Source organism: Siniperca chuatsi, linkage group LG10 (assembly GCF_020085105.1).
Source record: "Siniperca chuatsi isolate FFG_IHB_CAS linkage group LG10, ASM2008510v1, whole genome shotgun sequence".
NCBI classification, from domain to species: domain Eukaryota; kingdom Metazoa; phylum Chordata; class Actinopteri; order Centrarchiformes; family Sinipercidae; genus Siniperca; species Siniperca chuatsi.
This window is the reverse complement of record NC_058051.1, coordinates 18692872-18720625: the sequence shown is the minus strand read 5'-3', so window position 1 is coordinate 18720625 and position 27754 is coordinate 18692872. Positions and strand designations below refer to the sequence as shown.

Sequence of the window (27754 nt, the reverse complement as noted above, 5' to 3'; positions counted from 1 at the left end):
TTTAAATATTGTTTTGTGCATCTCAATATATCAATGAAAAGAGGGCCATACTTTGCTTTTTTGGTGTGCAAAATTCAAACACACATTGAACATTTTGAATGAACCATATACACTTACCTGTACTGGAGATTTGATATTGTACATATACCGCTATATGTCACTTCTCATATACTGTATATCTATATGCAACTCACCATGAAGCAATTTCAGATATGAGCAACGTACAATCCTTACAGTTAACCTTTTTACAACCTTTCCTACTTTGTACTATAAATGCTGCACAACAATTTACCTCGGGATAAATAAAGTTCTATCTTATCTTATCTTACTATGCTTCAACAAACTATTTGTAATTACAGTTTTTGGCTTGCTGAAAATGTCATGTCAATAAGCATTTTTGGGTTCCACTTTATAATAAGTGGCCCTTTATACAGGGTTTGGAAATTATAACTAATGACCTTGTCGATGGTTAGCCTTATAGATAATTAATTACTAATGCTTTATAGATCAGCTATAAGCCGTTAATAGGACCTTTAGTGTTACCAGGTTGTAAGAAATTCCTCCACCTGGATGCTTGTCTTTTTAGCTCTTTAATTTCAGGAACACCCTCAAATGAATCTCTTCTGGAAAAAAACTGTGTGCCAAAATCCATTCATTAACTATTTAATAAAGTATTTATGAATGTATTATCAACATTTATACCTGCATTGTTACCAAATAGCCTATAAAGGATAAACATCACCCAGAGGGATTTTTCCCAACCTGGCAACCCAAAAGTTGTTCCTATTAATTGTTAACAACGTTTATCAAGAAAAACAATGTGCACCTATAGACCCCAGCTTGTCCTTCACCCCCTCTTTACTTAATATGGTTTACAAGTTATTTTTATCCCCAGGTGATCTTTTTTTTTTGGTCCAGCAGAAGGAAGATTTGTAGAGTTTCAGTTTTTCTATGCGATTTCATTCGCAGGTGAGATCAGTTCCCCTCCCAGCCACATGAGGGCGGTAGATACTGCTGCTGCAGCTCCAACGCAGAATAAAGCAGCTGCGTTTGATCACCGGCGGTAAATAGTCCAGTCAACATGGCTACCTCCGTAAGGAAAGCAGCCCACGACATAGAAACGCGAAAGCGGACCGATGATGTCCTTCTGTCGGAGGGAATCGACTTCAGCTCCCTGCTGCTGTCTCCGGCCGTGCTGGACGGACTGTCCGCCGCAGGCTTTCAGAAACCTTCCCCGATCCAGCTCAAGGCGATCCCGCTGGGCCGCTGCGGACTTGGTGGGTTCATAAAACTGCGTGGGCCACTCCACATGTGTGTGTATGTGTCAGAAACACTGGGATGGTGTTAGTTTATGGATGCCTATTTATTTAGCAGCAGGAACAGGTCTGACTGACTGGATCTGCAGATGTGATGTGGTTGTCATTTGTCCTGTAGACTAAATAGAGAAAGTTCAAGTTCAGGGTTATTTTTTATTGCAGGGTAGCACCAATTCATACAACTCCAGTTCAAATAGTAGTCATAAATTGTGTATTGACTTACTATTGTGCACTCCGATTGCGCATGACCCCTGCATGGTGCTTCCAACTACTCTGCCGGTACTACACTTAGACTCATTCTTAATTTCCTAATTCTCACTACAGAATCATGTAAAACGTACTACTAAAACTGACAGGCTAATAATGGGATGCCTGATAGTGCAGGCTTGGAATGGTTCAGTCCAGAGCTGAGAAGATGAGCTGATTAATCAATTAGTCCATCCAGAGAATTATAGGCAACTGTTTTGATAATTGATTAATCATTAAAGACATTTGTTCAAGGCAAAATGCGAAATATTCCCTATCTCTAGCCTCTAAATTGTGAGGATTTGCTTATTGTTTTAGTCAAATGTGAATATTTGTTGGTTGACTCATTCTTCTTGGATCGTAAACTGAATAAATTTAACTTTTTAATAACTATTATTTTTATTGATTAATCTGCTGTTTTTATCAGTTAATCGATTAAGCTTTTTTTCTATAATAATAATAATAATAATAATAATAATAATAATAATAATGAATGTTTGGGAAATAGTTAAAACTGCCTCTAATTTGATGACATCATGTGCTTTAGGAAACCTTGATGGGCATTTTTCATAGAGCTGAAACAATTAACCCATTAGTTGATCGACAGAAAATTAAACAGCTATTTTTATAATCAGTTGCTCGTTTCACTCGTTTCTTTCTATCAAATAGGCGAACCATGCTTGTTAAAAGTCAGTGGATCACTCCTCTGATGAAGATTCACAGATAAAACCACAACATATGGCTGTGTTGTACTGTTGCTGGACATGAATACTGTGAAAAACCCAAAAAAGGAACAAGTTGTTCCCTTTCAATATTGAATGTGCATGTTTGTGTGAATTCATTTGCATCTAGCATTAAGATTTTCAGACTAAAATAATAAACAAGATTCAAAATAAATAAGTTAAACTACACTTTCCAAGACTTGTCTTGCTATCTGTCCAAGACAACAATTAGTGATTCACTGATTGAAGATTATTGAAAGCTGGAGATATCAGTCTTTTGTCTTGATAATTTGCACTTTATATATCGAATGAAAGGGTCTGTTGACAAATGACAACTCACCCTGCTACGCATAGGTTTTTGATTTGATCCAGGTTTTTAGAGTTACCACTGAGATTTCTGCCTCCACCCAAATACAAGGGATGTAATTGGAATTTAGTTTCTTGCGCTTAAAGCATTGAAAAATTACATTCAAAAAGTGTTATGTACAATTTAGCTGATATCTCAAATCCTGACAAAATGTAACCAAAACTGTCTACATGGCTAGATACCTCAAAGAGAGAAAATCTTTATTTTTGTAATTTGTGTGAACTGACCCTTGTACTTTAGGCTGCACGATGAGGGCTAAAATGATAACCACCATTATTGTGATCACAATTAATCACCTTGATGCTAAATGATTCTTTGGGAATAAAATTATTTTTATTGCAACTTTAATGTTTTACTTTCAGAAAACTCTTTCAAATGTACGAATTTGGAAATGGAGGAACATGATTTGATGCAGCAGATTAGGCCCCTCTAGATGTGAAGCATCAATATTGCACCCAATCAAGTTTAATTAACTGTGAAAGTCAAAATTGGCATCTTGTTTATTCCGACAAATTGTGCAGCCCTACATTGTCCCATCTGCTGTTTCAGATTTGATTGTACAGGCCAAGTCTGGCACAGGGAAGACGTGCGTGTTCTGCACTATCGCCCTGGACTCTCTGGTCCCGGAGAACCCTGCAACTCAGGTGAGCAGATTTACTCCTCCCGGACATTAAGATGATTAGTGAAATGTGTCTTTCCCATTCTTTTAATCTCAGTGATGCTTGTATTTGTGAAGGAAAGTAATTATCAGTCTTCGGGCATCTTTTAATGAAAAATAATATTCAGAAAAAGTATTCAGAAGGCAAAACAAAACCTTTATTTTGAAGGTTTCCAACATTTAACAGATGGTCATGAGAAGTAATCACTTTGGTTTTGAGGGTCTTAATCTGATGCATTTAAGCTGCTCGGTGTCAAAAGAGTAAATGAGAGAGCACAATTATTGATAAAGCAGAGGTACGTCTGGTCTTGTTGATGAACTCTAATCTTATTAGCTGTGGGGGTCTTACTGATTGGGAACTTCTCAGCACCTGTCTGTCCTTAATCTGCTCCCTATCAAGTGTAAGAGGTTGTTGACATCTGACTTTCCCGCCTCCTGCAGGTTCTGGTCCTGGCTCCTACACGTGAGATAGCGGTGCAGATCCACTCAGTGGTGATGGCCATAGGCTGTGCCATGGAGGGCCTCGAGTGCCATGTTTTCATCGGGGGCAGGCCTGTGAGTCAGGACAAACTCCATTTGAAGAAGTGCCATATAGCTGTGGGCTCACCTGGTAAGAGACCAATAGAGAGAGGCATTACCTTCTTATGTGACCGCCATGCTGCTGTTTGTGTTTTGTAACTGTGGTCCTGGCTGTTTTACACAGGTCGTATCAAGCAGCTTATCGAGCTGGGCATGTTGTCCACCACCAGCATCAGACTGTTTGTTCTGGATGAGGCTGACAAGCTGCTGGAGGAGGGCAGTTTCCAGGAACAGATAAAGTAAGATGGACAGAAACATCTATAACCAGACTCATATTTAATTAGTTACATGATACGACAGCTGGCCGGTGATGTTATTCAACCAGAGTACTTAGACTTAAGCCCTTCTTAACAAATCTGTATAAATGAAATGTCATAAATTGTATGCTCATTTACAAAAAAACGCACATGCTGAAATCCACCCATCTCCCTCTGCTTATCTCTTCAGCTGGATCTTTTCCTCTCTGCCTGTGAACAAACAGATGCTCGCACTTTCTGCCACCTACCCAGAATCCCTTGCTCAGCACCTTACGCGCTACATGAGAGAGGCCACTTTTGTCAGACTCAATCCCAGTGACATGGGCCTTAAAGGTAAGACCCTGGTCAGGTGTGCTATCATTGTTACTGCAAAAATGCTTACACTATAAAGGGTTAAAGCAAATGACTTCACCTGTCAGCTATGTCTAGTTTACATATTTCAACAGTGTCAACAATTAACTGCTGTCCTGGCTAATAGAGACTCCCCATAACAAGACAACACTCACAGGGTTTTAAAGCTTGTAATGTGACATGTTTTAAGGGGTTATTTAAAATGTTATTTCTTCCTGAGGGTGTGAAGTGATTGATGATAATCAAAATCTTTCATCGTGTACAAATTGAACGGTGGAAAATTCTGAATTTAAGAAAACAAGCCTTGATATTCAGATACAGTGACTGTGCACACATCCCACCAAAAGCGCTCTGGATGATTTGCTTGTCTCCTGTGTACTGCTTGAATTGATATTCTCCCATGTGTGTTGTCCTTGTGCGCCCCCTGCCAGGTCTGAAGCAGTATTACAAGCTGGTGCAGTCCCATCCTTTACCTCACAAGGTTTACGAAGAGAAGGTGCAGCACCTGCTGGAGCTCTTCAGTAAAATCCCATTCAACCAGGCCCTAGTGTTCTCCAACCTACACACAAGGTAACGTATGGTTTTAACGTTTACCCTTGTCTTCATAGGTGCTCTTGATGATCTTTACCATCAACAAAGAAAAATATATCTGAGTTCTGGATTTGCTCTTTGCATGACTTTGAATTGATGCTGAACAATCATCAGATGTGAAAATTTGCTCCCACAGGGCTCAGCACCTGGCAGACATTCTGTCCTCCAAAGGCTTACCTGCTGTTTGTATTTCAGGTGAGAGGGCCTTTTGGGATTTGTGCGGAGTGTACTAATGAAATGATAAATCAATCAACAGAAAATTAATGTTTTGATAGTTGAATAATAGTTTTTTTTTGTGTAACTGTAAATTGGCTACTTTTGGATTTTTTGACTGTTGGCCAGGAATCAGTTTGGGGTTGGGTAACTTGTCATAGGCCTCATTATTTTTGACATCTCAGACTTGGCAATTCATTTTTTTTTTTTTTAAATGAAAAAATTGATTGCAACTATTCTTGAAGCATTAATTGCTGTGATTTTAGGTTAGTTTTCCCTTTTGCGAAAGAGAGGATAAACATAAGTTTTGTATTGTTACCAGAGTTGATATCAGTTGATGTGATCTGATTTTAATTGTGACTGTGTGTGATGACCTGTACAGGTGGTCTGAGTCAGGACCAGAGACTGGAGGCGATGTCAAAACTGAAGCAGTACCAATGCAGGGTGCTCATCTCCACTGACCTGGTAAGACACATCACTAGTGTTCCTGTCTTTTTTTTTTTTTTTTTAAACATATCTCTTGTAAGCCTTACACTAGGCTTGGGTTTTATGATTGGCTTCTGTTCTTTAATCCTGGTTGTTTTCTCTCTGTCCTTTCCTTACCGTCAGACTTCCAGAGGTATAGATGCAGACAAAGTAAACTTGGTGATAAACTTGGACATGCCACAGGACTGGGAAACCTACATGCACCGAATCGGACGGGCTGGCCGCTTTGGTTAGTCTCCAATACTGTTTGGTTTGTTTATAGCAGAAACAAGCAATCAGAATCAACAGCAAGCGGGGTTTACGCATCTTGTGAGATCAGGTGCATCATCATTATTGCAGGGTTGACCCTCTCTTTGATCCACATTTTGATGGAAGCAGCCTGTTGTTTCCAGATGTACACTTCTGCCCACTAACTTGACTCAAAATCCAAACTGAAATAGCATAAAATGTTATTTGTGCTTGCAGTTAAGAAGAAGGCATGGTTCAGAGACAGCATATTTTTTTTCATTTTCAAAATTTTCTTAACATTGTCAAGAGTTAAAAAAACAAAACAAAAAGGCCAATCATATACAAACAGACACAGCCTATTGTTGGTGTTCAGTGTTGCAGGACACGCAGAAATCCGTTTCTCTCCTGGTGGTATATTATTTATTTAAAAACAGTTTGTCACCCGTTATGTTGCTCTGAGTTAGACTTGATTTGCTTGAGCAGTGAGTATTGCCTGGTTCTTCCTGACTGCATTAAACACCATTTGGAAAATGGTCTCTGGAGTATTAGCAGGTTTGACCCACCTAGCAAGGTCAATAGGTTCCTAATCATCTGCATTTAATTATAATTATCTTGACATAATTTGTGTGTTTTTCTCGGAAACCGAAGGTAATTCAATCTTAGCTTGCATGCACTTGTGTGTGTGTGTGTGTGTGTGCGTGCGTGCGCACCTGCCATCTCTGGACACACAACTCGCACATCCTCCTTTTATTCCTTCCTGTTATTTGAATGGGTTCTCATCAGGATTACGTTTTGTTTATAGGCACTCAGGGGCTGGCTGTGACCTACTGTTGCCATGGTGAGGAGGAGAACAAGATGATGGCCATCGCTCAAAAGTGCGGCCTGAGTTTGTCACTGTTGCCATGTGAGTCCCGCCCACATGTTTGTGAGGAGTTATACATGCAGCATGTTGAACTTTTCCCCTCCCCCTTTTTAAAAACAAAGCCTTTTTTAATTTAATGTTTATGTGGAAAAGTAATTCCAGTCTCATGTCTTCCGTCCTTTTAGCCACCATTGAGCCAGGGTTGATGGATGAGCCGTGTGACTGGGATGTCTGCACTGAGGCTTCCACTCCAGGCCCCTTATCCCAGCTCTCCTCCAGGACTGAGAAAAAGAGGCGTGCCAACTTGGTCACAGATCAAGCTCTAGAGCACAGCGGTCATAGAAAGCCAGAGAAGTCCCATCCAGCACCCAGGCTGGGAGCGCACAGCGAAGGGTATCCCAGAAAAATGTCTCCTGCAAAGGACACTCTTCCACAGAGTCCTCCACAGGTGGTGCTGACTCGAAAAGAACTGCAAGACGCTCTGCCAAAGATACCTCCCCTCACCGCGTTCAAGAGTTGTAGGTCAAGGTTTATGACCTTTGAGGAGGCTGAGCGGGACTTCCAGAGCTTCATTACCACAGGGTTGGGGAGATCGGTGGAGGTCATCAGGGAGTTCAGAGGCCGAGAGGACGGTGGCCCTGATGATCAGACTGTGCATAAAGAGTCTGTCATGCTTTATGATGACGGAACTCAAAGTTTAAAACAAAATGGAAAACGGTGGAAGTCTGACTTTTCACGTCCAAGGTCAATTTCTGGTTCTTCAAGCTCACAATCTGACAAGGATGATGGTGAATACAGAGCAAACACTAAGCCTCCGACTGAAGCCAGACAGACACCCACTGTATCCAAAACAAAGGCAGAGACCACCAAATCCAAAGATGGTACTTCTTCTGCACCCCAAATGTATCCCCAGGCAACCTGTGCATCAAATGGGAGAGCTTTGTCTCAGCCCAAGAACTACGAGTCTGTACCAGACGTTAAATCGAGCAGGCAACCCAGTCAGACGGCTCCAGCACGGAGTGGCAGAAATGACTCAAGAAAGATTAAAGAAAATATTGAGAAACGGAGCGAAAAGACTTCAAAAGACACGAACAGAGAGCAAAAGAGGGAAAGGGACGAAGGGGAACACGACGACAATGAAGAGGAGGAGGAGTGGAGTGCGGAAACTTACTGGAGAGCCAGCTACAGAGCCTGGAATGATTACTACGCCTCCATGTCTCCTTTTCAAGAGCAAGGTTACCAAAGCTACTACAGTGTAGCCCACAACTGGATGGCAGCATATCGTATGAATGCTGTCTACATGGAAGAACTCCTGAAATACTGACTTGTCTATCCTGTTAATCAGGATGTCCAATCATGCTATTTTCCATTCAGAAAATGTGTGCACTAAGTCCAGTGTGTGAATGTCCCTTGCACTTCTTCTAGTCTGACACACTGCACTTAAATTTTTTGTGTGTATTTTTCAATGAATTCATACCATATACTGTATGTCCCCATTACATTCTAATAAATTACCGGTATGGAGCTTGTATTTCAAAGACCTTTTCTCTTCTGGCTCTACACATTTCACATTATGAAACTATCTTGTATTTTTTTTTTTTTTTTAATATTAATACATTGTGTGGAAATATTTTCCTATATAGTATACAGGGCATCCACATCACCAGCCATTAATTGAACCTGATGTTTATAGAGGAAGGTGAAGAAGGCGGGCCACAGCAATTTACTTTCTGTAATCTCTTTGGCAAGGTCAGACAACTCCACATGCTCCTGATTACAGGCTAATCATCCAGCTACCTACCATTCACCCAATCAGTGCTGGGCAACACAAAAGGCAAACACCCTTGGATATATTCATTTAAACCAGGGGCCCACTTCAGCTAATTTTGACCATCTGTAGCGTTTATGTCACCAACTTAAATCATCATTATGCAGGGGAAGGTGAATGATTCTATTATGCTCGCTCTGGGCTGCAGCACACTGATCTGAAAAAAAGAGATTTCACATTTAAAGGCTTGATGCGAGGAAGGTGGAAATTATGGACGTGCACACTTTCTGGAATGAAACAACCTCGGACTATGAGACTCACATGGATACCATGTTTTTCATATTCAACTGCACAGTCTTAACTTTAACGTTAGTCTTGGGTTTACCCGGGAACTTGTGGGTTTGTTGGGTTGTTTTCAGGACCAAGAGCCTGCAGACCTGCAACAATGCGCTGCTGGTCTGCTTGGCCGCCAGTGACCTCCTGAAGTGTTCCGTGGACACGCCGCTGCTGCTCTTCTCTTTTCTGCGTTACGGGAAGGGCAGCCAGGTGTCGGTGTCCGTGTGCACTCTGCAGCAGTTCACCTACGCCCTGTGCAGCTGCGTCCAGCTGTTCACGCTGGTCAGCATCAGCGTGGAGCGCTTCCAAGCCATCGCGTTCCCTTTCCAAACAGAGAAGAGGAAAGCCAGGGTTCGTCTCTGGATCCTCTCCATCTGGGCGTGCGGCCTCGTCTTGGCTATAATCTCTCTGACTCTCTCCAAAAAAGCGCTTTTCTACATGCTCTGCAGTCCGCTCATCGAGGGGCATGGCGACGATCTTCGATATTGGGATCCATTCGGACCCTACGTGCTCGTGCCGGTGTGGGGATTGTCCCTGACTGTGATCGTTATCCACTACGTGCGGATATTCAAAGTTGTAAGGCAGCACCGAAAGAAAGTGTTCAATCGGGGAATCCAGCTGAGGCCGACGGCACCGGAACATGTCTGGGGCTGTCTGCGTGTCCCTGCTTCAGCACCACGGACAGCTCCGCCGGGCTCCTTCAAGTCTCTGCCTATGCGCTCCGACAGCCCGCTGCCTCCCCGCCGGACGGTGCTCTTGGTGGCCGAAGCCGGTGCTCCCTGCGCGGGCTCGTCCACAGGAGGCGCCCCGGGGAGACCCCCGGAGATTGTGGGGGCAGTGTGCCTTCTGACACCTGGGGCCAGGGAGCGGGGGAGGAAACAGATGGAGGGGAAACTGGCCCAGCGTTTTGGGTACATAATCATTGCGTTGACGCTTTTCTGGGTGCCCATGGTGGTTATTTTGCTAATGAATGTCATCTCGTGGCAGGACACTGACAAAGTGAGTGTAGCGGGTTTTTTCATTAGGCTATTACTGTAATTGTCCATACAATATTAAAATATGTAAAAAACACAAACCCTGTACAATGTAATGCAGTCTAATGACAGTCCTTGTGAGGTTTCTAATATCTGTTCTTCTCCAAAGGAGCTGTACAGAATATTAAAAACATCTTTCCAAATAATTCAATCTAATACATACCACAGCCTCAAAATGGTACCACAGAAACCAAACTAAACACAAATAAGTAGTATCAACAAAAACTGAACATTTTATGTAAGGTATTTTTGCACGGCTATTGCAATGCATTGCACAGCTATTTCTATTATTCTGGTCATTCAGTGCAAAGTGCAATAATGCATGATAGTAGTTGATAGTAATCATCAAGAATTTTGACAATCAATTAAGTAATTTATCATAAAAAACGCCAAACATTGGTGGGTTCCAGCTTTGCAAATGTAAATATGTGTTGCTTTACTCAGTTTTGAATAATTGGGAACTGAATCTGTTAGGGGTTTGGACTGTTGGTCAGCCAAAACAAGCAATATGAAATTATCACATTGGTATGTGGGAAATTATGTTGGACATTTTTCATTATTTCCTGACATTTATACTTTTTATTGACTGATCAAATCATAAAAAAAAAAAATCAACAGATTCATCATTATTGAAAATAAGAGATCATAGAGCAAACTGTAGCTGTCCTGCAGAAACGGATGGTATTCCATGTCACTGCACTATCCTAAGCTCTCTCCTATCTCCCCACAGTTGCTGATGGAGCTGGAGACATCAGCGATGGTGCTGACCTGTGTGCAGGCTGCAGTGGATCCCCTCATTTATACTTTAGTCACAAGACAGTTTCGCTCTGAACTCAGCAAGATCCTCTCCTCCATCCCAGGGTGTCCCCTAAAACGGAGGGCCTGAAGGTTCAATACTTGAACATCTGGGTCACACGGACTGCACTTTTGGGAATTACCACTGAAGCTAAATACACCCAAGCCACTACCTTGTGTTTACGCGCACAGTGATTTAGAGGCAGGTGAAGAAGCGAGCCAACAGATTTTGTATTTGTGGCAGATATAGATGTTTTATCAGGCGTTTCACAGTCGGGACACAAGACAAGGTCATAAATAATATCTAACACCTGACAAGATACGCACAGCAGTAGTCTCAACAACGACAGGTGGCATAGGAGGGCAAAGCAAAGAGAGAGGAAAACTGACTGAGCCCAGAAAAAAGACAATCAAAGGAGAGTACATAACAGAGAAAGAGAGAGAAAAACACAATCACAGACCTCTGTTTTTGTTGTTTGTGAATAAAAATGCAATCCTTTGACACTTTGAGCAGAAATATGTTTACATAATAATTCAAACTGTGTCATTAGAGAGTGCAGCTGACACAAAAAAAACCCTGTCTTGAAACAGGGAAGCAGTAAATAAATCACTTTAATCACTGTCCTAGCAACAAAAAATACAGGGAACCTCACTGTTGCCATTACCTATGTCATACCCTTGTAGTTTTCAGTAGATTCTAAATGTCGGACTTGATGCTGTGAATATGAAGTCAATGTCTTCAACCCCAATTTTATCAAATAAAATAAAATAATACTGAAAAAGCTCTGCTTGTCTTTGTGTGTCTTTTTTACTCCAGGTAAATTTGTGCACAGTTCGACTAAACACTAATACTGGATCTAGGCAGCTGTTGTCACTGTGTACAGTACTAAATTACCAGCAGTAGTACTAAGTCACTGCTTGGAATTTCAGCGGTAAAACACATTCTTTTCCAACTCTAGAATATTTTTGGCTTTCGTTGGGTTGGTACTAACCTCAGGATCAGAGAGAACTAAAACACAACAGAGGAGCCTAAGGGACCTTAGGGTCTTGTGTAGTGATGCACTGATATGGTACCAATTATGTGTTATATTTTCACCCATATTGGTTGATATGATGATGGTGATATGTTTTTTTGTAAGTCTTAGTACAAATGCATGTGTAAAACTGGTTAAGCTTTTCAGATGCCTCCATCTTAAGGTAATTAAATACTTTTCTAAAAAGACCATGATACATTTTTCTGCAAGTTTGACAATTATTTTAAATACAGTCTACTTCTACAGGAAAAAAAAAACTTTCATATCAGCTACATATGGGCAGACATAATATTAAACCAATTCCAGTATTGCTTTTGAAATATGCTCTTGGCTGATATGGACAGTATGCTGATATATTGGTGCATCTCTAGCTCTGTCTGTGTGCTCTTGATCAACATTTTACTTCATCTATTTGGAGCAGAAGTGGTCTGTTGTGACTGAAGCTGCTCTGCCCTACTTTGGTGAAACCCCAGCAGTGGTCTCATCCACCTAAAGAACAGACCTAACTGTCTGTGTAGCTGTTGGAATCAGAAAGACATTCAAGATGAAAAAGGCCAACAGAGAGGCATTAGCTAGGAGGTTAGCAGAGCTAAAAGGTCACCGTCCATAGTTACAACAATCAACTTTGATGGGATGTGATGATAAGTAATACTAAAGATACATGTTGGAGCTGTGAATTGAGAAAATGGACAGAATTGCACATGTTTTTGGTGACAGAGATCTGTGGATGGCTCATCCAATGTCCTCCATGTCTCTGCGGTCACCATTACAACAGATTCCCCTGCTTTAAATTCTCCAGAAGATAAAGTAAATAAAATCCTTTGAAACACCAAGGAGGACAAAAAGTACAAACACCAAGTTTCCTAACCACATAGAGTACACATACTCAACAACTTTGAAAAATGCCTGCTGAGTTTGGGGAAGAAAAAACGTTGACAGCTATAAAGACTACTGAAAGCATACTGTTCACACAGGAGGTAGGGATACAACAGGACAACAACGAGAGCGAGAGAGAGAGAGAGAGAGAGAGAGAGAGAGAGAGAGAGAGAGAGAGAGAGAGAGAGAGAGAGAGAGAGAGAGAGAGACTGAGGGAGAGAGAGAGAGAACGAGAAGACAGCTTCACTGGTTCTGCCAAAACGATGGTCAAATATTACAAAATATTCTATTAACAATATTCACAAAGAACCCAGGCTCAGGACAGATGTGTGTCAGAAATTCTCAGCAAATGCCTTGTGCTTTTAATTGTGGTGGTTAAAATTCAAAATGTACATTTTGTTTGGGTTTCTTTGTTAGAGAATTGAGTTATTTGAGGTCTGTCGGGCTATAACTGCTAAAAGGGAAAAGAACGGGGGGGGGGGTCAGAAAACTATAAAAACAAATAAATCTCTTTTTACTCCAGCAAAACAGGCACATATTGTGTAAAAGGCTCATAGCTGAGAATTTCAGACATAAATGTGTACAATGAACCCTTCAGAGTGGCAGTTAGTCAAATATACCATATACTGAGCCATAGAGACTTCCAGAAGAATTGAAAAACAAGTTTTCAATCAACTGAGACAAACACACACTCACACACACACACAAACACACACACGCACACACACAAACAGGCACATACCTCCTATCCAAAACATCACAATTCCTCTATCTAGCAAAACTTCACATACACTCATTGACAAATATGAAACTCAGTGGTAACGCCATCACAGACACACCTACCATATTTCATCTTTTAAAGAATTTTCACTCAAGAGGAACAATATTGGACCTGAAAAGGAATGGTGGCATATTTATCTATCAACGTGTGAGTGGACCAAACACACAAAAACGGGCAAAAAAGGGCAGGGTTAAATCATTAGGAAAAAAAAGTTTTGATAATGTATTGTTTTTTGAGTTATCTTCCTTTTCCCTTATATCTCCTGCTAAATAATGACTGTAAGAGTCAAACTGAAGCAAAAATCATAAAAAGGTGCTTTGTGCACAGTGACACATGACTTAATCTGGGAACTCATCTCTGACACTTGGGAGGCACATTCTTACACGCCTCCTCATCTAAAACGACTCCCTAAACACATTCCCCACTCTTTCATCCACACAGACACTCGCATACACGCACACATGCATGCCAACCACTAACATGAGTATACTGTATCTAAAAGCCATCCTCCATCTGTACAGGGAGTCCATGTCATTACAGTACATGACCAGCAGAGGGCAGGCTCCACCATGGCTAGACTAGGACTCTGAATGCCTTCTCCATTATTCCCAGTCCTCCTCTGTCCCTCAGTCTGTCTCGATGAGTCTTTATCTGTCTTTCTGTGTGATGCGCCTGCACTTAAGTCTTCACAGTGCGGACACCTTCACAACGTTCTGGTGGGTGGGGCCTGCAGGCAGATGAGCATCGCCCTCAGGAGTCGTCACTGGTGGTGTGGGAATGCTGATGATTGCTGTGGTGATCTGGCTGCTCTGGCAGTTCAGGGATGCTGGCTCATCTACGCGCATGTTCAGACTGGAGCGGCTATAGGGAGGAAAGAAAATTAAGATTTATGATAGTTTAACTATGTTGCTAAAAATTAGCCTAGACCTTTAGGGAGATGGGTTTGTGACTAAAAGTTACTGGTTTATGTCCCAGACCAGTTCTGGTTGAGAAAAAGTGAATGAGAAACCTTTGTCTTTCCTTTGACAACTACTGTTCATGGTCAAGGCTGCTTTTCTCCCAAATTGTCTCCCAAAGAAAATTGTCTTTAAGGGGTCCTTAACCAAAAAATTATCCTTTTTACCCCTTACAAACTGAACAAACAACCATGGAAAAACCTGTGTTTAAATCACCATTAGTGTGAATGGGTCAACATGTTTTATGGAGCTTTAAAAAAAACCTAGGTGTATTTGTGAAAGTGTTGGTTGTAGTGTCAAACCCACTGAGAATCAACACCCAACTCTGCTCTACACAGCTTTTAAGCTGCTAATGAAACTGTGGTCAGTTGTTTCCTGCAAACAAGCTTAGAAACAATAGAGAGCCAAAGTAAACTGTGGCTGGTGAAAAAAGATGAACATCAAGCAAGTTTAACACCCTGTAATATTTGAGTTGGTGGACCAATCCAGAGCTAAAAGGTGAGTGAATATTTGACTTGCATTTGTAAGATGGCCAAAAAAACAACTCTACTCTTGCTCTGGGTATGTACGTAGGCAGTGTTTGCAATGGAGCTGCAACGATTAGTTGATTAATCGATTAATCGATTGACCGGAAATTAATCAGCAACTATTTTGATAATCGATTAATTGTTTTAGTAATTTTTCTGTAATATCTTTGGGTTTCAGGCTGTTGGCTGAATAAAACAAGCAATCTGAATAATACCCCTTGAGCTGCCGGAAATTTTACCAGGCATTTTTCACAAATTTCTGACATTTTATAGACAAAACGATTTGTCAGTTAATCGAGAAAATAATCAGCAGATTCAGTTATTGTAGAAGGACTTTGTGAGAACGACCTGTTGAGGTTCATAGATGATTAAAAGTATATGAACGAATCTGGTAATGTTGTGGGGACAATCAAAGTAAATTAGCGCCTCATTGTCAGTTGTCATTAGTTACATGATGGCTAATTAGGCTAATGTAGAAAGCCTTGTTTACCAGTGAATCTGGTTAGAAGTTACTAGCGAAGATGTACAGATGATGAAAGCTGCTGCCACAAGAAAAAATATATATATATTTTTTTTTACCAAAAAGAAGAATCACTAGCTTCTGAACACAAATACTACTGAACTTTTTTTTTTATCAAACACATTTTTTGTGCTTTGGCAAATATCACATTCAGATTCCAAAATATTTTCATGAGGCAGGTTGAGGGAAAATAAGCACACTAGAAAAGTAAACAACTCTTTACAGTTTATAGCTCCGCAAGAGTAATCAAGTGTGGATTTTTTCTGAGCTCACCTGGTGCTGAGGGGCTGGATGTGGATGGTGCTGAGCTCCTGCAAACCTTGTTGGTGTGTGTGCGTGTGTGTCAAAGGCTGCATGTGTGCTGGGGCACTGGCATTCTGTAAAGGGGTGTGGTGCTTCTTGCTTCGGCGGGTGCAGCATGTGCTCGTCACGCCATCTTGGCTGGAGAGGGAGGGGCTTCTAGATGGGTAATTCTGCAGCCCTGCCTCCAGGTAGCTCTGCTGGTAATACTGCTCATCCACAAACTCATGGTTCTACAAACAAAGACAAAGAGAACAAGACCAGCAAAGGGAGAGAGACAGAGAGAGTCATAAAAAAGATGTGACATTTACAACATTTATATTTATGACCATGTACTGTATATGGCTTGATATAGCCTGTCATTTTCTGCTTCATAGCCTGGGTCAATAACTCCTCTGAGAATCTATGCTATTATTTTTTATATAAGTGTGCATGGCTCTGTGTGTGTGTCTGTGGAAATATTTTTTAGCTCAATCAATTTTCCATAGTCAGTTCCTTAAACCAGGCTATAATCAGTACTTCAATATTAACAATGATCACAGGACTACTTGTATGTGAAAGGGGTCACTCGTAGCGACGAACACACAGAGAACTATCACCCAACTCTGCAGTTCCTGTCAGCTCTGCGGAGCTTTATAGCTACTTTGGGCTCATTGTTTGGGTTTTGGCAACTTTACTGTTTTGTTTTGACTCTCACTGCTCTCGTCAGTATTGTTTTCAGCCATAGCACGCAGCTGTTTGAACGAAAAAGCTCCTAAAACTCACTGTATCTTACCTGCCCAGCTCCAACCAGCAGACATACAAAGTTAGCAGCTAGCTGATGAACATAGTGGATAATTTAGCAGATTAAAAGCCAGATATTTCCCTCAGGAGTTGGTGGAGAGTAAAACAGAGCTAAAAGAACAGTGAATGTCTGACTTAAACTCAAATCAGGTGCACACAAACACTATTCCAAATGAATTGACGTTGCTTCTCTTCTGAATGTGCAAATAGGCAACTGTTTACTAACATGTTCGGCAACTTTAAAGGTGATAATTTGCTGGCGTCGTGTTAACAGCTCGTTTCAGCTGCCCTTGTGTCCAAAAAAAATTATGGTTATTGGCTATTTCAGGTTTAACTTTATGTTCATGCCTTGACCTTCATGTGGTCCATTTTCACAAATATACAAGGTGAAAAATGACTATTTGGGTGTATGCTGCAGCACGTGCTAGATTTTTTCATTTGCCAAGCTCTGAGTTGTGCCAGGCTGAAACAGACAGTGTGTCTGTATCACATACAGGTAGACGAGCATGTATCATAAGGGAAATGCAGTGTACCGGACATCACGCTACAGTGGGCTGCACTTGCCCATGCACATACAAATACTGTAGGTCTATACACATTAAGCCTGGCTGTCACTTATTTTCATTTAATGAGTCACAGCTAGAGATAAATGTATGGAGGATTGCACAATTTGGGGTTTATCCTGATATTAAATTAAATTGTTAAAATCTACACAATTTAACTTTTTGATTCTGGAAAAAACAAATTTTGTGTACATAGATTTTATTTATCATTAATAGAGATACTGTTGCAATATTATTAACATAAAAGGGTGAATGTGTGTGTGCGCACTCACAGTTGTTTTCTCCAGACAGTGCAGCAGGTGCTGGTGCTGGCTCTCTAATAGAGAGGTAGACTTGCTTAACCGCTGCTCCTCCTCAGTGGAACTCTGTAACACACACACACACACACACACACACACACACACACACACACACACACACACAAAATGAGTGCTAAGTTACACTTTGTTTTAGGAAGATGTGGGAGATGCGCGGTTGGCTGCTTTCTCTGTACCTGATCTGAAAGGTTCATCTTGTATGGAAGTTGCTTCAGTTGGAGAAAGAGACAAAAGGAGAACAGACAGGTAGAGTTTTACTAGTGTTCAGAGAACAGACACCCGTCAGGGCCACAGTCATGCCAGACAGACACAGAGAACAATGCTATTCTCACTCTGAGAGGCAGTGGAGCCAGTGCATTGATCTGTGCTGGAAGGGAGACTTCTAGCACAAGTCAATCCTAATGGATATACAGTATATACAATTCATATAAAAATTTCCATCGTGACATTTTGCCTCCATCTCTATTATTGCAAAGGCTGGCTACAGGCAACTCGTTAATGACCTGTTTTCCACATTCCTTATTTTTCATGCTGTGGCCTGTTTATGTGTTTATTTGTGTTTGTATCTGTACGTGAACAATTGGGCACTATTTCTAGTTCTGTGGTGGTTTGGAATACGAAGCTCATTTCTGGGCAGTGGTGACGTGAGTCAGAATATATGGAGTGTTGGGGAGCCTCGTGGATCCTCTGAGAAAGTAAAGAAACCAGCAAAAACAACATTTGATTGCAAACATTCAGTCGTTCATTTGCTTATATTTGTCAGTTTATATGTTTATATTGTTTTATTAGTCCAGTAAATCATTTGACTGTTAGGTCTTGAGGAACTTGTGAGAAACACTTGCTCTGTGCAGACAAGAAAGATCATATTCAGAAACATAAACCTTAATATAATATTATAAGGCTTTAAACATTCTGTTATCTGTTTGCTTTATGTACACTTTGTTTCTCAAGTAATATTTGGAACATATGCCCTTTTAATTTATATTAAGCAGAATGTTGCAAACAGGCTTTTTAAGTTGAATATTCTTATGTATCTAACATTTAAGTAGGGTTTTGTGAAGAGCTAGTGCACAGAAAACACAGATTAATCTGCATTATTGCTATAAATATTGGCCACAACATCCTTAGCTTGAGCCTGGGAAGACGTCTCTTCAGTATATTGCAGAATGCCATCATTGTTCTTGTCAGAAGTAAAGCAGTGTTTCACATATACAGACTTTCAATTGGTTGCATCAGTCTTTCCCAGCAGAATCTGTAGTTGAGCTGTTTATAAAAAACAAAGGCAAAAAAATACTGTCTTGATCCTGCATGCTCCACAGCACCGCCGAAAGGCAAGTAAGATGCCATGTTTGGAAGATTTGTAGTAGCAATTTTCTGTTTGTTAAGCGGGTGGCTGGTGCTGTAAGCAGAAGCTTCTTTGCTGAGAGGATACATTCCTGCGCTGATGACTCGGTTTGTCCTAGCCAAGACCGCTCACCTGTGTTCATGCTGCTTATCTGTACCTAACACAGCAGTAAAACACAGGTGTTGAGGCTGAGTTATTTCTGTCTTTCTCTATACATGCGACTGCAAGCCCATATCAGCAGTTTGTCTGGAGGCGGCTATGGCTCACCACCCAGGTGGCCACCATACTGTAGAGACTGGAAACAGCTTGATCTGCTGAGCGACAAAACACACTATCGCTCTGCATGGTGCTGTACATGTTGTTAGTAAATAGCTGCCTTAGAATTATACTTAAATTGGACAACAATTAACATTTTATTGAGTATGCATACATCTTTAAATAAGCTGTTAACTGTTGACTCTGGACATAATCAGCCAGTCTGGTAGTCCCTGCCAGCACTGACACTTTAACTGTTGCTAATTTTAAGTCCAAACTAACAAAATTAAAGTGATACAAGACACATGATATATTAAACAAATGACGATGATGTAAAAAGTCTTGAAATACTGATAATGTTGCACTCAATTACTTTTGAGCTAAAGCTGCACAATATGGAAAAAATTTTTCTCTCATTGTGGTTTTCATGATATATTGCTCACCTTATTTTTGCGGTAATGCAATGTTTGTTAGTAAAGTGGTGAAATCACTACAACAAGAGCATACTGAAGAGGTACACGCATTGCTCTATAAAGTAATATTGTTCCCAAATTCCAACATTATTATCCATTTAACTATAAAACTAACAATTAATTAAATCTTAAATTAAACCAAATTTTCGTAGGGGTGGGGTAATATAAACAATAAATACATATCTTTTAGTCTGAGAGTCATACATAAAACAGACAGCAAACTTTATAACTCCTGCCAGTGTCTAGAGTCACTCTTTTTTCATAACACGGTTATTTCAAAGTAATCTTAAATCTTAAAAAAACATTCAATAAAGGAACTTAATCGTTGAGTATATACTGTGCAGGCAAGCTTTACTCATGACCCTTTGCTTGCAATTAAGATAAATGGAAACATAATCACATGCATAAAAACTACATACATAACCACATATATAAACATATATCACTGCAGCCGTTGCAGTATATTGCCTCATAAGGCAATATCAATATGAATTCTATGCATTATTCAGCCCTAGCTTGAGTATAAAGCACTGGTGCCGTTCAGATTCTGTCCTAACCATTTCTATTAAGAGAGTGAGAGAGCTATAGAGACACATAAAGAGAGAGAGGGAGAGGGAGGAAGAAGCACTTGTTTATGTTTTTGCGCTGTGTCAGCCCCTGGCCACGATAGTGCTTGTGAACCGCAAAATTTTGGTGAGGCAAGGAACATCCTTGAGTTGTGTTTACATTTCTTGCTGCATTGCCTGAAGCCTGCTCCTCAACTGGGCAGCTGGGCTCAGAGATGCTCACATTAGAAGTGCAGCTCACTGAATGAGATCACATTTGGCTGTTCTGAAGGGATGCACTAGGGTGGGGTGCATTCTAAGAACTGATAATTAAAGGAAAGACAAGCAAGGCCTGCATCTGCGCTCTGAAATCCTCAGAACTGTTTTTCCAAGGAGATGCAGAGGTCAGGGCTTCTGCATGGCCAGTTAAATAATCACAAATGTAAATATGTCTTATGTGTTTGGGTAATCCTGAGGAAAACTGTGATGAAACACAAGTGAAGCATTGTATTGTATGTGGTTCAGAGGCTGGTCTTACCGTGAACTCCAGAGCTTCGTTGAACAGACCGTTGCGCTTGCTGTGGAGGAAGGCATTGGAGTTTCCTGTCTTGGATATTCGTATCCTGGCCAAGCGGGCTTTCTGCAAAGAGCAAGAGACAATAGAAACCACCTGTTAGTCAATGCCTATACCACATCCTATATCAGAATGATTGGGTATCATCCTGATACATCCCACTGATTTGAGCTACAGCACTTGCTTGATATTTTAGTTGAGATCTTACAGATCAAATCAAACGTGTACTAAAGCATTCACGCTGATCTCCTGTGATAAATTCACTCTGATCTCCTGTGATACTTATGAATGATTTATAGTGACTACATGATAACACATTCCTTGGGTTGAAAATCAGTTACAGAGGCAGCTAGGAGCAGAGCAGGTAAATCCTGTATGAATTGAGCAGCTAAGTGTCATTCTGTATTTAAAATATTGAATTCAATTTATTTGGGCTGTTTTTGTGCTGCTATGTTAGCAGTTTTGTTTAGCAAAATAAATCAAGGAAGTGTCCAGGCTCATAATGCTCTACATCGTTAGTGTCGGCTTAAATGCATCTTTCGCCATCAACCCCGCACAGCACGGTTACTGCAGAGTCCAGTCTCTTTTTCTCTCTCCCCCTCTCTTTCTCTCACGCTGTCAAATCTCTCCTGTGAGGCAGTCAGCGACAGAGATGAACAAGAAGGAGAGACGGAATACGAGGCAGAACAGATACACTCTGGTCCTTGGAGTGAATTCTTTATACATCAGTAGCTTTGACACAGTGGAAGGATTCTACTCCAATGTCCTGGTTTTTGTTCTACCCAAAGCACACTGTGTCTGCTGAATGTGTGTGAAAACATGTCTGAGTGTGCGTTCGTTTGTGTAAACCGGCCTGTGTGAAAATGTGGGTCTCAATGAATCTCTCAGTTACCAGAACAACTGCTCTTACAGGATAGTGTAATCTGAGTCACTCACTTCTCAAAGGCCTGCCATTTTCCCGTCAAAGTCAAGAGTTGGGTGTCAGGCTCAGTGCAGCTACAAAGTGTGTGTGTTTCTGTTGCTTCACTTTCTGCATTTTAAAATAGAATGACGGATTCATTGAAGGGAAATTGGTAGAAGGATAATGTGAGCTGTGTAAATGATGAGCAGACACAGAGCTCGTTTAGTAGGGGACCCGTGATCCGCTGGGGGGTTAATTGACTGTGTGGATGTGTGTTTGCATATCTCCATGTGTGCTTATGCATGTACGCCTAGTTTTCATAGCTGAATTTCCATACATATACATACAAGCCATATAGAATACCAGCAGAAATACATGGCTCAGTAAGAGTATGGTAATTTATGGTAATTCAAGCTCATCCCCTCACTTGAGTTTCATTTAAAACATGGTAATGTTTGTGGACCTCATGCTGTGATTTAGTAATCTAAAGAGAGGAAGGGGAAATAAACACGAGTGCATGTGAACACATGCATGCACAGCAGCCAATCTATTCTGTAGCACAAACCCAACTCCCTACAAATTGTTTACCTTCTCCTTTATCTTTTTCCTCACTCCTGTTCTCCTTGACAAGTTTTCCTTGATGTCTTTGTACCCTCACACTCTAACATCTATATACATGTGTGCTGGCACAGCATTCCCACAGGCCTTTGGGATAACCCTTCTTCATGTTCTGGCATTGTGCTCTGCCAATGGGATTGTCTCTCTGGGGTCACCATGCAAACAGGAGCCCGTGACTGTGACGATGGTTGCCAGGCAGCGCAGGGGTAATGGAGGGATTGTTAAGAACATGTCCCGCAAAACTGAATCTACTTCTGCAGTTCTCTGATAGATTCCCGGGGCCTTTGGGACCCAGGCGCTTGTGTCTAAGGCCCATCTGTGCTTTCAGGCAGAGCCACGGCACGACAGATTGAGCCTGAATTGCTGCTGAAGCATCATTGAGAGCAAGGAAACCATGGACACAGGGTTTTAATTAACACCTACACATACACAGAATGTGGAGGGTTACATGGCCAAAAAGTGTATCTACTGCACATTCCTTCACAAGGAGATACATACAGTCACATATACACTATATATCCACATTAGGTTCGCAGAAATCCGCCATATAACAGAAATCCGCCATATAACAGATGATTAACCATGAAGTGTTTGTTACATAATTAAATGTACTTTCAAAGCAACGTTTGGCTGTGGTTACTCCAAAGTACTGTACATTCAAATATTAGGGACCTGGTCACCATTTTTAAACAAATGAGGGTCTAAGGGGGGTATGGTTCCAACCCATACAGCTGTTACCGCGTTCTTAAAGTCCAACTGGAATCACATTTAGTCATCCCTTTTTGCAGTCAAAAATAATGTCAGTGTGTTTTTTTTAAATGTATTGTGAATAGTTTTTTATTATTAAAATCAAGTTTATTGTCACATACACAATCATAGTACAGTACAACGCATAGTGAAATCCGTTCTCTGCATTTAATCCGTCCTAAGTATTAGGAGCAGTGGGTAGCTACTGTGTAGCACCCGGGGACCAATGCTTCTTTTCATCTCAGCGGCTATAGGGGTGCGTCACTGTCTGTTTGACTGACAGCAGCTGGCAGGCTGAGCCCTGGCAGGGGAGCGAGAGCCAAAATAAACAAACTTGCGCTGCAGCTTAGAGGTAATGGACAGACAGTGTGGCAGCCACATTAGTAGTGGTATTGAAGAGTAAGGACCACACCAGCATCTAAACAGACTGAAGTGACTTTAGTAGGTATGTTTACATGCTGTTTAATGTACTGCAGCTGACCAGCTAATTAGCTATTTAGCTAAACTGATGTTAGCAGTGCACTTTTCCCTGATGAATGTTTGTTTGGATGCTTGTTCAGCAAGCTAAGGTGCAGGACATGTTCATGTTAGATAAGAAAGAGACTGTAGCAGGAAAGCTAATGTTAGTTGTTCAAAATCTGCGGCTTTTGTATTGTGTAGCTGCTGTCTAGCTGCTAGTCAGTGTCATCGTCTGCCTATGATAGAACGCTGATGTTACTGCTTTGTGCAAATATAGTGTCATATTCTGACGAATTAATGCAAAAATAGGGGGTGCCATTCTGAAAGCAAAAAATATTCATTTCTCAGTAACACAGGACAAGTGATTTACAGAGCAGATATGAATGCTGTAGAAGAAAAAAATGCTATTTAATTTTAGTTTGACTTTAAAGCTTTTTGAAAAATCCAAAATATTGTAACACCTGTCAACCAGAATAGTGATACTCAGTATCACTGGTTGAAATAGTCCAGATGTTTCCACATACTCAAGGGCAAATAAACTGATTCAAAAACACTGTCATTATCTTTGATTCCCTTCCTCCTGCCATGGATTGAGCCACGATTTAGGATCAATCACACTTTAAAGATTATAGCTATAGGATGCAAGCCAGCACAAATGCTTCATTTTAACACCATTTGTTGCCAGCTTAGGGATCTAAACTGGCATATCCTCAACTGATCAGAAAATGCTACATATCCACTCAGCTCCCATGCCATACTCTGATGAAATTGCCAGGAAGTTTTCTTGGAAGTTCATTTTTTTGTTGAAAGTAAAAGTTAAAAAATTCATGGCACCTTGTGAGTTGCAGCTTTGCTAGACTGCCTATATAGGATTTGGCTGAGTGAAAAGTGGAGCAATCGAGCTATGAGACCAGATTAGGTTCTGCCTCAGGCCTGCCTTGGAACCATACAAGTGAAAGAGGAGACCATCTGATGAGGAAGCACACCCCCATGCACACACACACACACACACACACACACACACACACACACACAAACAAATAGCCGTGAAAAATTCTAATTTTGTTTTGCAGCTGCCACTCATCTGCCACAAGGAAATAACTCAGTTACTTCCTCTGATATATGTTGCTTTATGGTAACACACACACACACACATACACAAACACACAAAGACAGACAGACAGACAGTGACACAAACAAGAAGAGGGCCAGCGAGAATGAGAGAAATTAGAACAGAGAAATTTGGGAAAACTGACTTTTAGAAAATCCATCTGAGAGTTGGTGAAGGCAGGAAACTACATGATGGCAAGAATTGATCCTGTGGAAATCAAGTCCACCAACACCTCTGACCCACAGATATCTGCCTCTGTAGCAAAGATAGCTTAACCTCGGACTAACACCACTCAGAGACAAAATACCTTCACTAGGCCTGGATTACCTCCTCTTTATAGAGAAAGGTACAGCTCTGCATGCTAGCTGATGTGATGATGCTGATGTTTTTTTTGTGTTTTTTTTTTTTTTTTTTTTTTTTTTTTTTTTTACAAAGGACATAATTCATAGCAGAACTCTTGACCCCCCTCAGTGAAGTCCCCAGTCAACATCCCTCCATCTCTCTTTTTGGTCTGCCTTCTTGCGAAGAGCAGACAACTTTATTGATTGTCTAGAAGGGCAAAACACTCTCCGCCAGAAGTCATCTCCACCTTTTGACTTCAACCTTCTGAGGGAGGGCTAAAAACAATAGTGAGATGATTTAGAGCAAAGGGAGTGAGACTGAGAGGGAGGGAGAAATGGAGGGAGGAGGACATGTTTTTGTTTTGTTTCTGCCAAGTCAGCCCCGAGCCAATGCAATGCTCATGAACCGCAACATTCATTCATTCAACACAAGTTTGAGGACAACAATGGTCCAACCAGAGAAAGATTTCCAACCAATGTGGGAAAAAGACAAGGCAGTACAATAAAGATGGCAAGTAAACTTTCACAGATGCAGGAACAATAATGGAGATACGATAAGAGATACATATAGATTCTGCTGATCCACATATGAGGCAAGATTCATGAGCTATTTCGTCAAAGAAAAACCCATAACTGTTTAACTCTACATGGTACAGCTGCATTTTGTTTTTGTGGGGTATATTCATGGGTAGTTTGACAAAATCTGTGATTTGGAAATATGCAAGAAACTAAATTTATCAAACAAAAAAGATTCTCCCCTCTATTGACGATCGACAGGTTTGCTTAGATGAGAATGGCATTTTTCAAGTTACAGAAAATGACTGTTGTGTCAGAAAGACATTTATTTTGTTAAAAATAAAGACAACATAATTAGCTGCTAAAAAAACAGGCTAATCGAAGTGTGTATGTTTCAAGTCTGATTCACCAAACCCTCTTAACTGCACAGACTTGTCGTAAATCATTCCTTTCAACTTGATAAGTGCCACCTGTTCATGAGGAGGTGCGCGTTTCTGAAATTTGATCAGTAGCATTATCTCTGCTCCTAACTTGCCATGTAAGGCTACTTCATTTATAAACATGTTACCCTCGAGTAAAAAGAAGAACTTTACACGGCAGAACTTCAAATCCTGCTGTCAAAAATCTGCAGTCGAAAACATATCAAATTCAGCTGTGTCAGTTTAAAAAAATATTAATACCACAGATGTCAACAATGTGTCATCAGAGCAGCACTGTACTGTGGTAAATGGGAAGTGACAGCCACACAGATAGATGAGAGAATATTATACAGTAGGTGATGTTACACTGTCAGCTATTGTAATGAAGGATGTTCCATGGCCATCGACCTACATAAAGACCCTGAGGCAGCTGTTGGAAAATATTAAGAATATTCCTAAAAGCTACTTAACTGTATAAAAACCTCTCAGTAAATTGGCAAGAACAGAATATTTATTTTGAGTAAAGATGTATATTTTATTTTTATGGATTTTCAGGTACCATATAACTTCAGATTAATTCAGAGAAAGGCATTATGATTCTTAAGTCAAACAAGTGTTTTTCTCCAAGTGGAGAGAAGGAGACTCTCTGTACATGACTTAAGACCGTTCTGGACCACTCCTGAATTTCATTCATACGTTGAGAAAACTGGTGAAGGTGACAAATTCTCTTAAATCACTCTTACATGCCACTTAAGAATTTATCTGTTCATATGGGTGGTTCTTGCATGAAGTCCATTGTTCTTACATGCTTTCTAGACTTTTAATCCTGTCTTTTGGCTATGGTGAGGTCCTTTGTTTGCTGCTTGTATATGTACTACGTCTGAGTGTATGAGTAAAAGTGGCTTATCCTAGTAAACCGGTGTTCAAGTCCAACTGAGAAGACCTAAGTACATATTAGTCACAGAACCAGTGAAACAGATCCAGGAGAATACCATAGGCATACTTAAAAGTTAAGCTCATTTAAATTCCTGCCCCCCCCCCCTTTTAATCCTTCTGTATTACTTGCCCTTTGTGATTCTCCATTTAAATCTGGTCTCTTTCAGGTGTACTATTCAGAATTTGTAATTAGACCTACCTGAAGATATTATTATCTTTATGCAAATAAGCTCTGAGGAGTAACCCCTGCAGATTGGACACTTTGTTTTGGATCACTCTATGGGATCATGCGTAAAGACAGAGAAGGACATAAACTCAGTGTTCAATTCATTGTAGAGCAAAAATAGTGACACCAAAGACTATAGGGAGGCAGAATAGAGAATATATGTCTGTGTCTCAGCTGTGTGTTCCTCCCATGCCACACAGCAACTAGTAGCATCCTCATGTATCTTTCTTTTGTGCAGTGAGATAGATCAGGGGCTGTCTCTCTACCACCACCCAGATGGATGGCTAATTGTAATGGGAGCCCAGAACAGCTAACAATTAGACCTGAATGAAGATGGATGTGTGTGTGTGTGTGTGTGTGTGTGTGTGTGTGGTTGGGGGGGGGGCATGTAAGAAGAGAAAAAAGGGCAGAAGAGTCGTGGCTGGAAAATGCTGAGGGACACATCCTCTCAATGATTTCCCCTTCCTTTCCCCTAAGTACTGTGAAAGGCAATCTTGAATGGCTATCCTATTTTACTGTCACTTAAACATAGCCTTATTTTAAGAAATTATCGGAGGAAGAATGGATTTTCTGTGAAATAAAACTATGTGCAGGTAATAATTGCTGAACAAGTGATGTTTTGCTATGGTAAATGACCAGTGACAGTTGGCTTAATGGCTGAGAAGGTCATATGTCATTAAGGTTATGGAACATTAAAGGACATTACATGTTATGTAGATGGTAGTTATGGGCTATTGAAGGATATGGCATTCCTGAATAATTCATGAATCGGGTGAGGCATTAAAGATCACAGTTGTCGTTAGCAGTGAATGAGTGGACCAT

General features: G+C 40.8%; 3 protein-coding genes across 8 annotated transcripts in view; 2 read left to right on the top strand and 1 right to left on the bottom strand.

The window, feature by feature from the left end:
• The first annotated feature begins 1037 nt into the window (after positions 1-1037).
• On the top strand, positions 1038-8407 carry ddx20 (DEAD (Asp-Glu-Ala-Asp) box polypeptide 20). Its single transcript, XM_044210937.1, has 11 exons — positions 1038-1277; positions 3201-3295; positions 3751-3919; positions 4013-4127; positions 4336-4478; positions 4928-5066; positions 5224-5282; positions 5683-5765; positions 5910-6015; positions 6817-6918; positions 7062-8407. Exons 1-11 carry the CDS (start codon positions 1082-1084, stop codon positions 8198-8200), a joined length of 2346 nt encoding a protein of 781 aa, XP_044066872.1. The 5' UTR covers positions 1038-1081; the 3' UTR covers positions 8201-8407.
• A 133-nt stretch (positions 8408-8540) lies between these two features.
• LOC122882951 (D(4) dopamine receptor-like) lies at positions 8541-12960 on the top strand. 2 transcript variants are annotated; one of them, XM_044210945.1, is made up of 2 exons: positions 8541-9891; positions 10745-12960. In XM_044210945.1, exons 1-2 carry the CDS (start codon positions 8915-8917, stop codon positions 10749-10751), a joined length of 984 nt encoding a protein of 327 aa, XP_044066880.1. In that variant the 5' UTR covers positions 8541-8914; the 3' UTR covers positions 10752-12960. The 2 variants fall into 2 exon arrangements, with proteins under 2 accessions (XP_044066880.1, XP_044066879.1); XM_044210944.1 differs by having other exon boundaries at positions 8541-9979.
• kcnd3 (potassium voltage-gated channel, Shal-related subfamily, member 3) overlaps positions 11021-27754 on the bottom strand; it is a 100909-nt gene continuing 84175 nt past the window's right edge. For 3 of the 5 annotated variants that reach the window (XM_044210938.1, XM_044210940.1, XM_044210939.1), the window contains exons 5-9: positions 20623-20724; positions 17643-17675; positions 17422-17514; positions 15777-16036; positions 11021-14361 (exon numbers count right to left, since the gene is read on the bottom strand). In XM_044210938.1, coding sequence (XP_044066873.1) covers positions 14187-14361; positions 15777-16036; positions 17422-17514; positions 17643-17675; positions 20623-20724 — 663 coding nt within the window. In that variant the 3' untranslated portion in view covers positions 11021-14186. The remainder of the gene's footprint in view (positions 14362-15776; positions 16037-17421; positions 17515-17642; positions 17676-20622; positions 20725-27754) is intronic. The other 2 variants (XM_044210941.1, XM_044210942.1) reach the window with 1 other exon arrangement.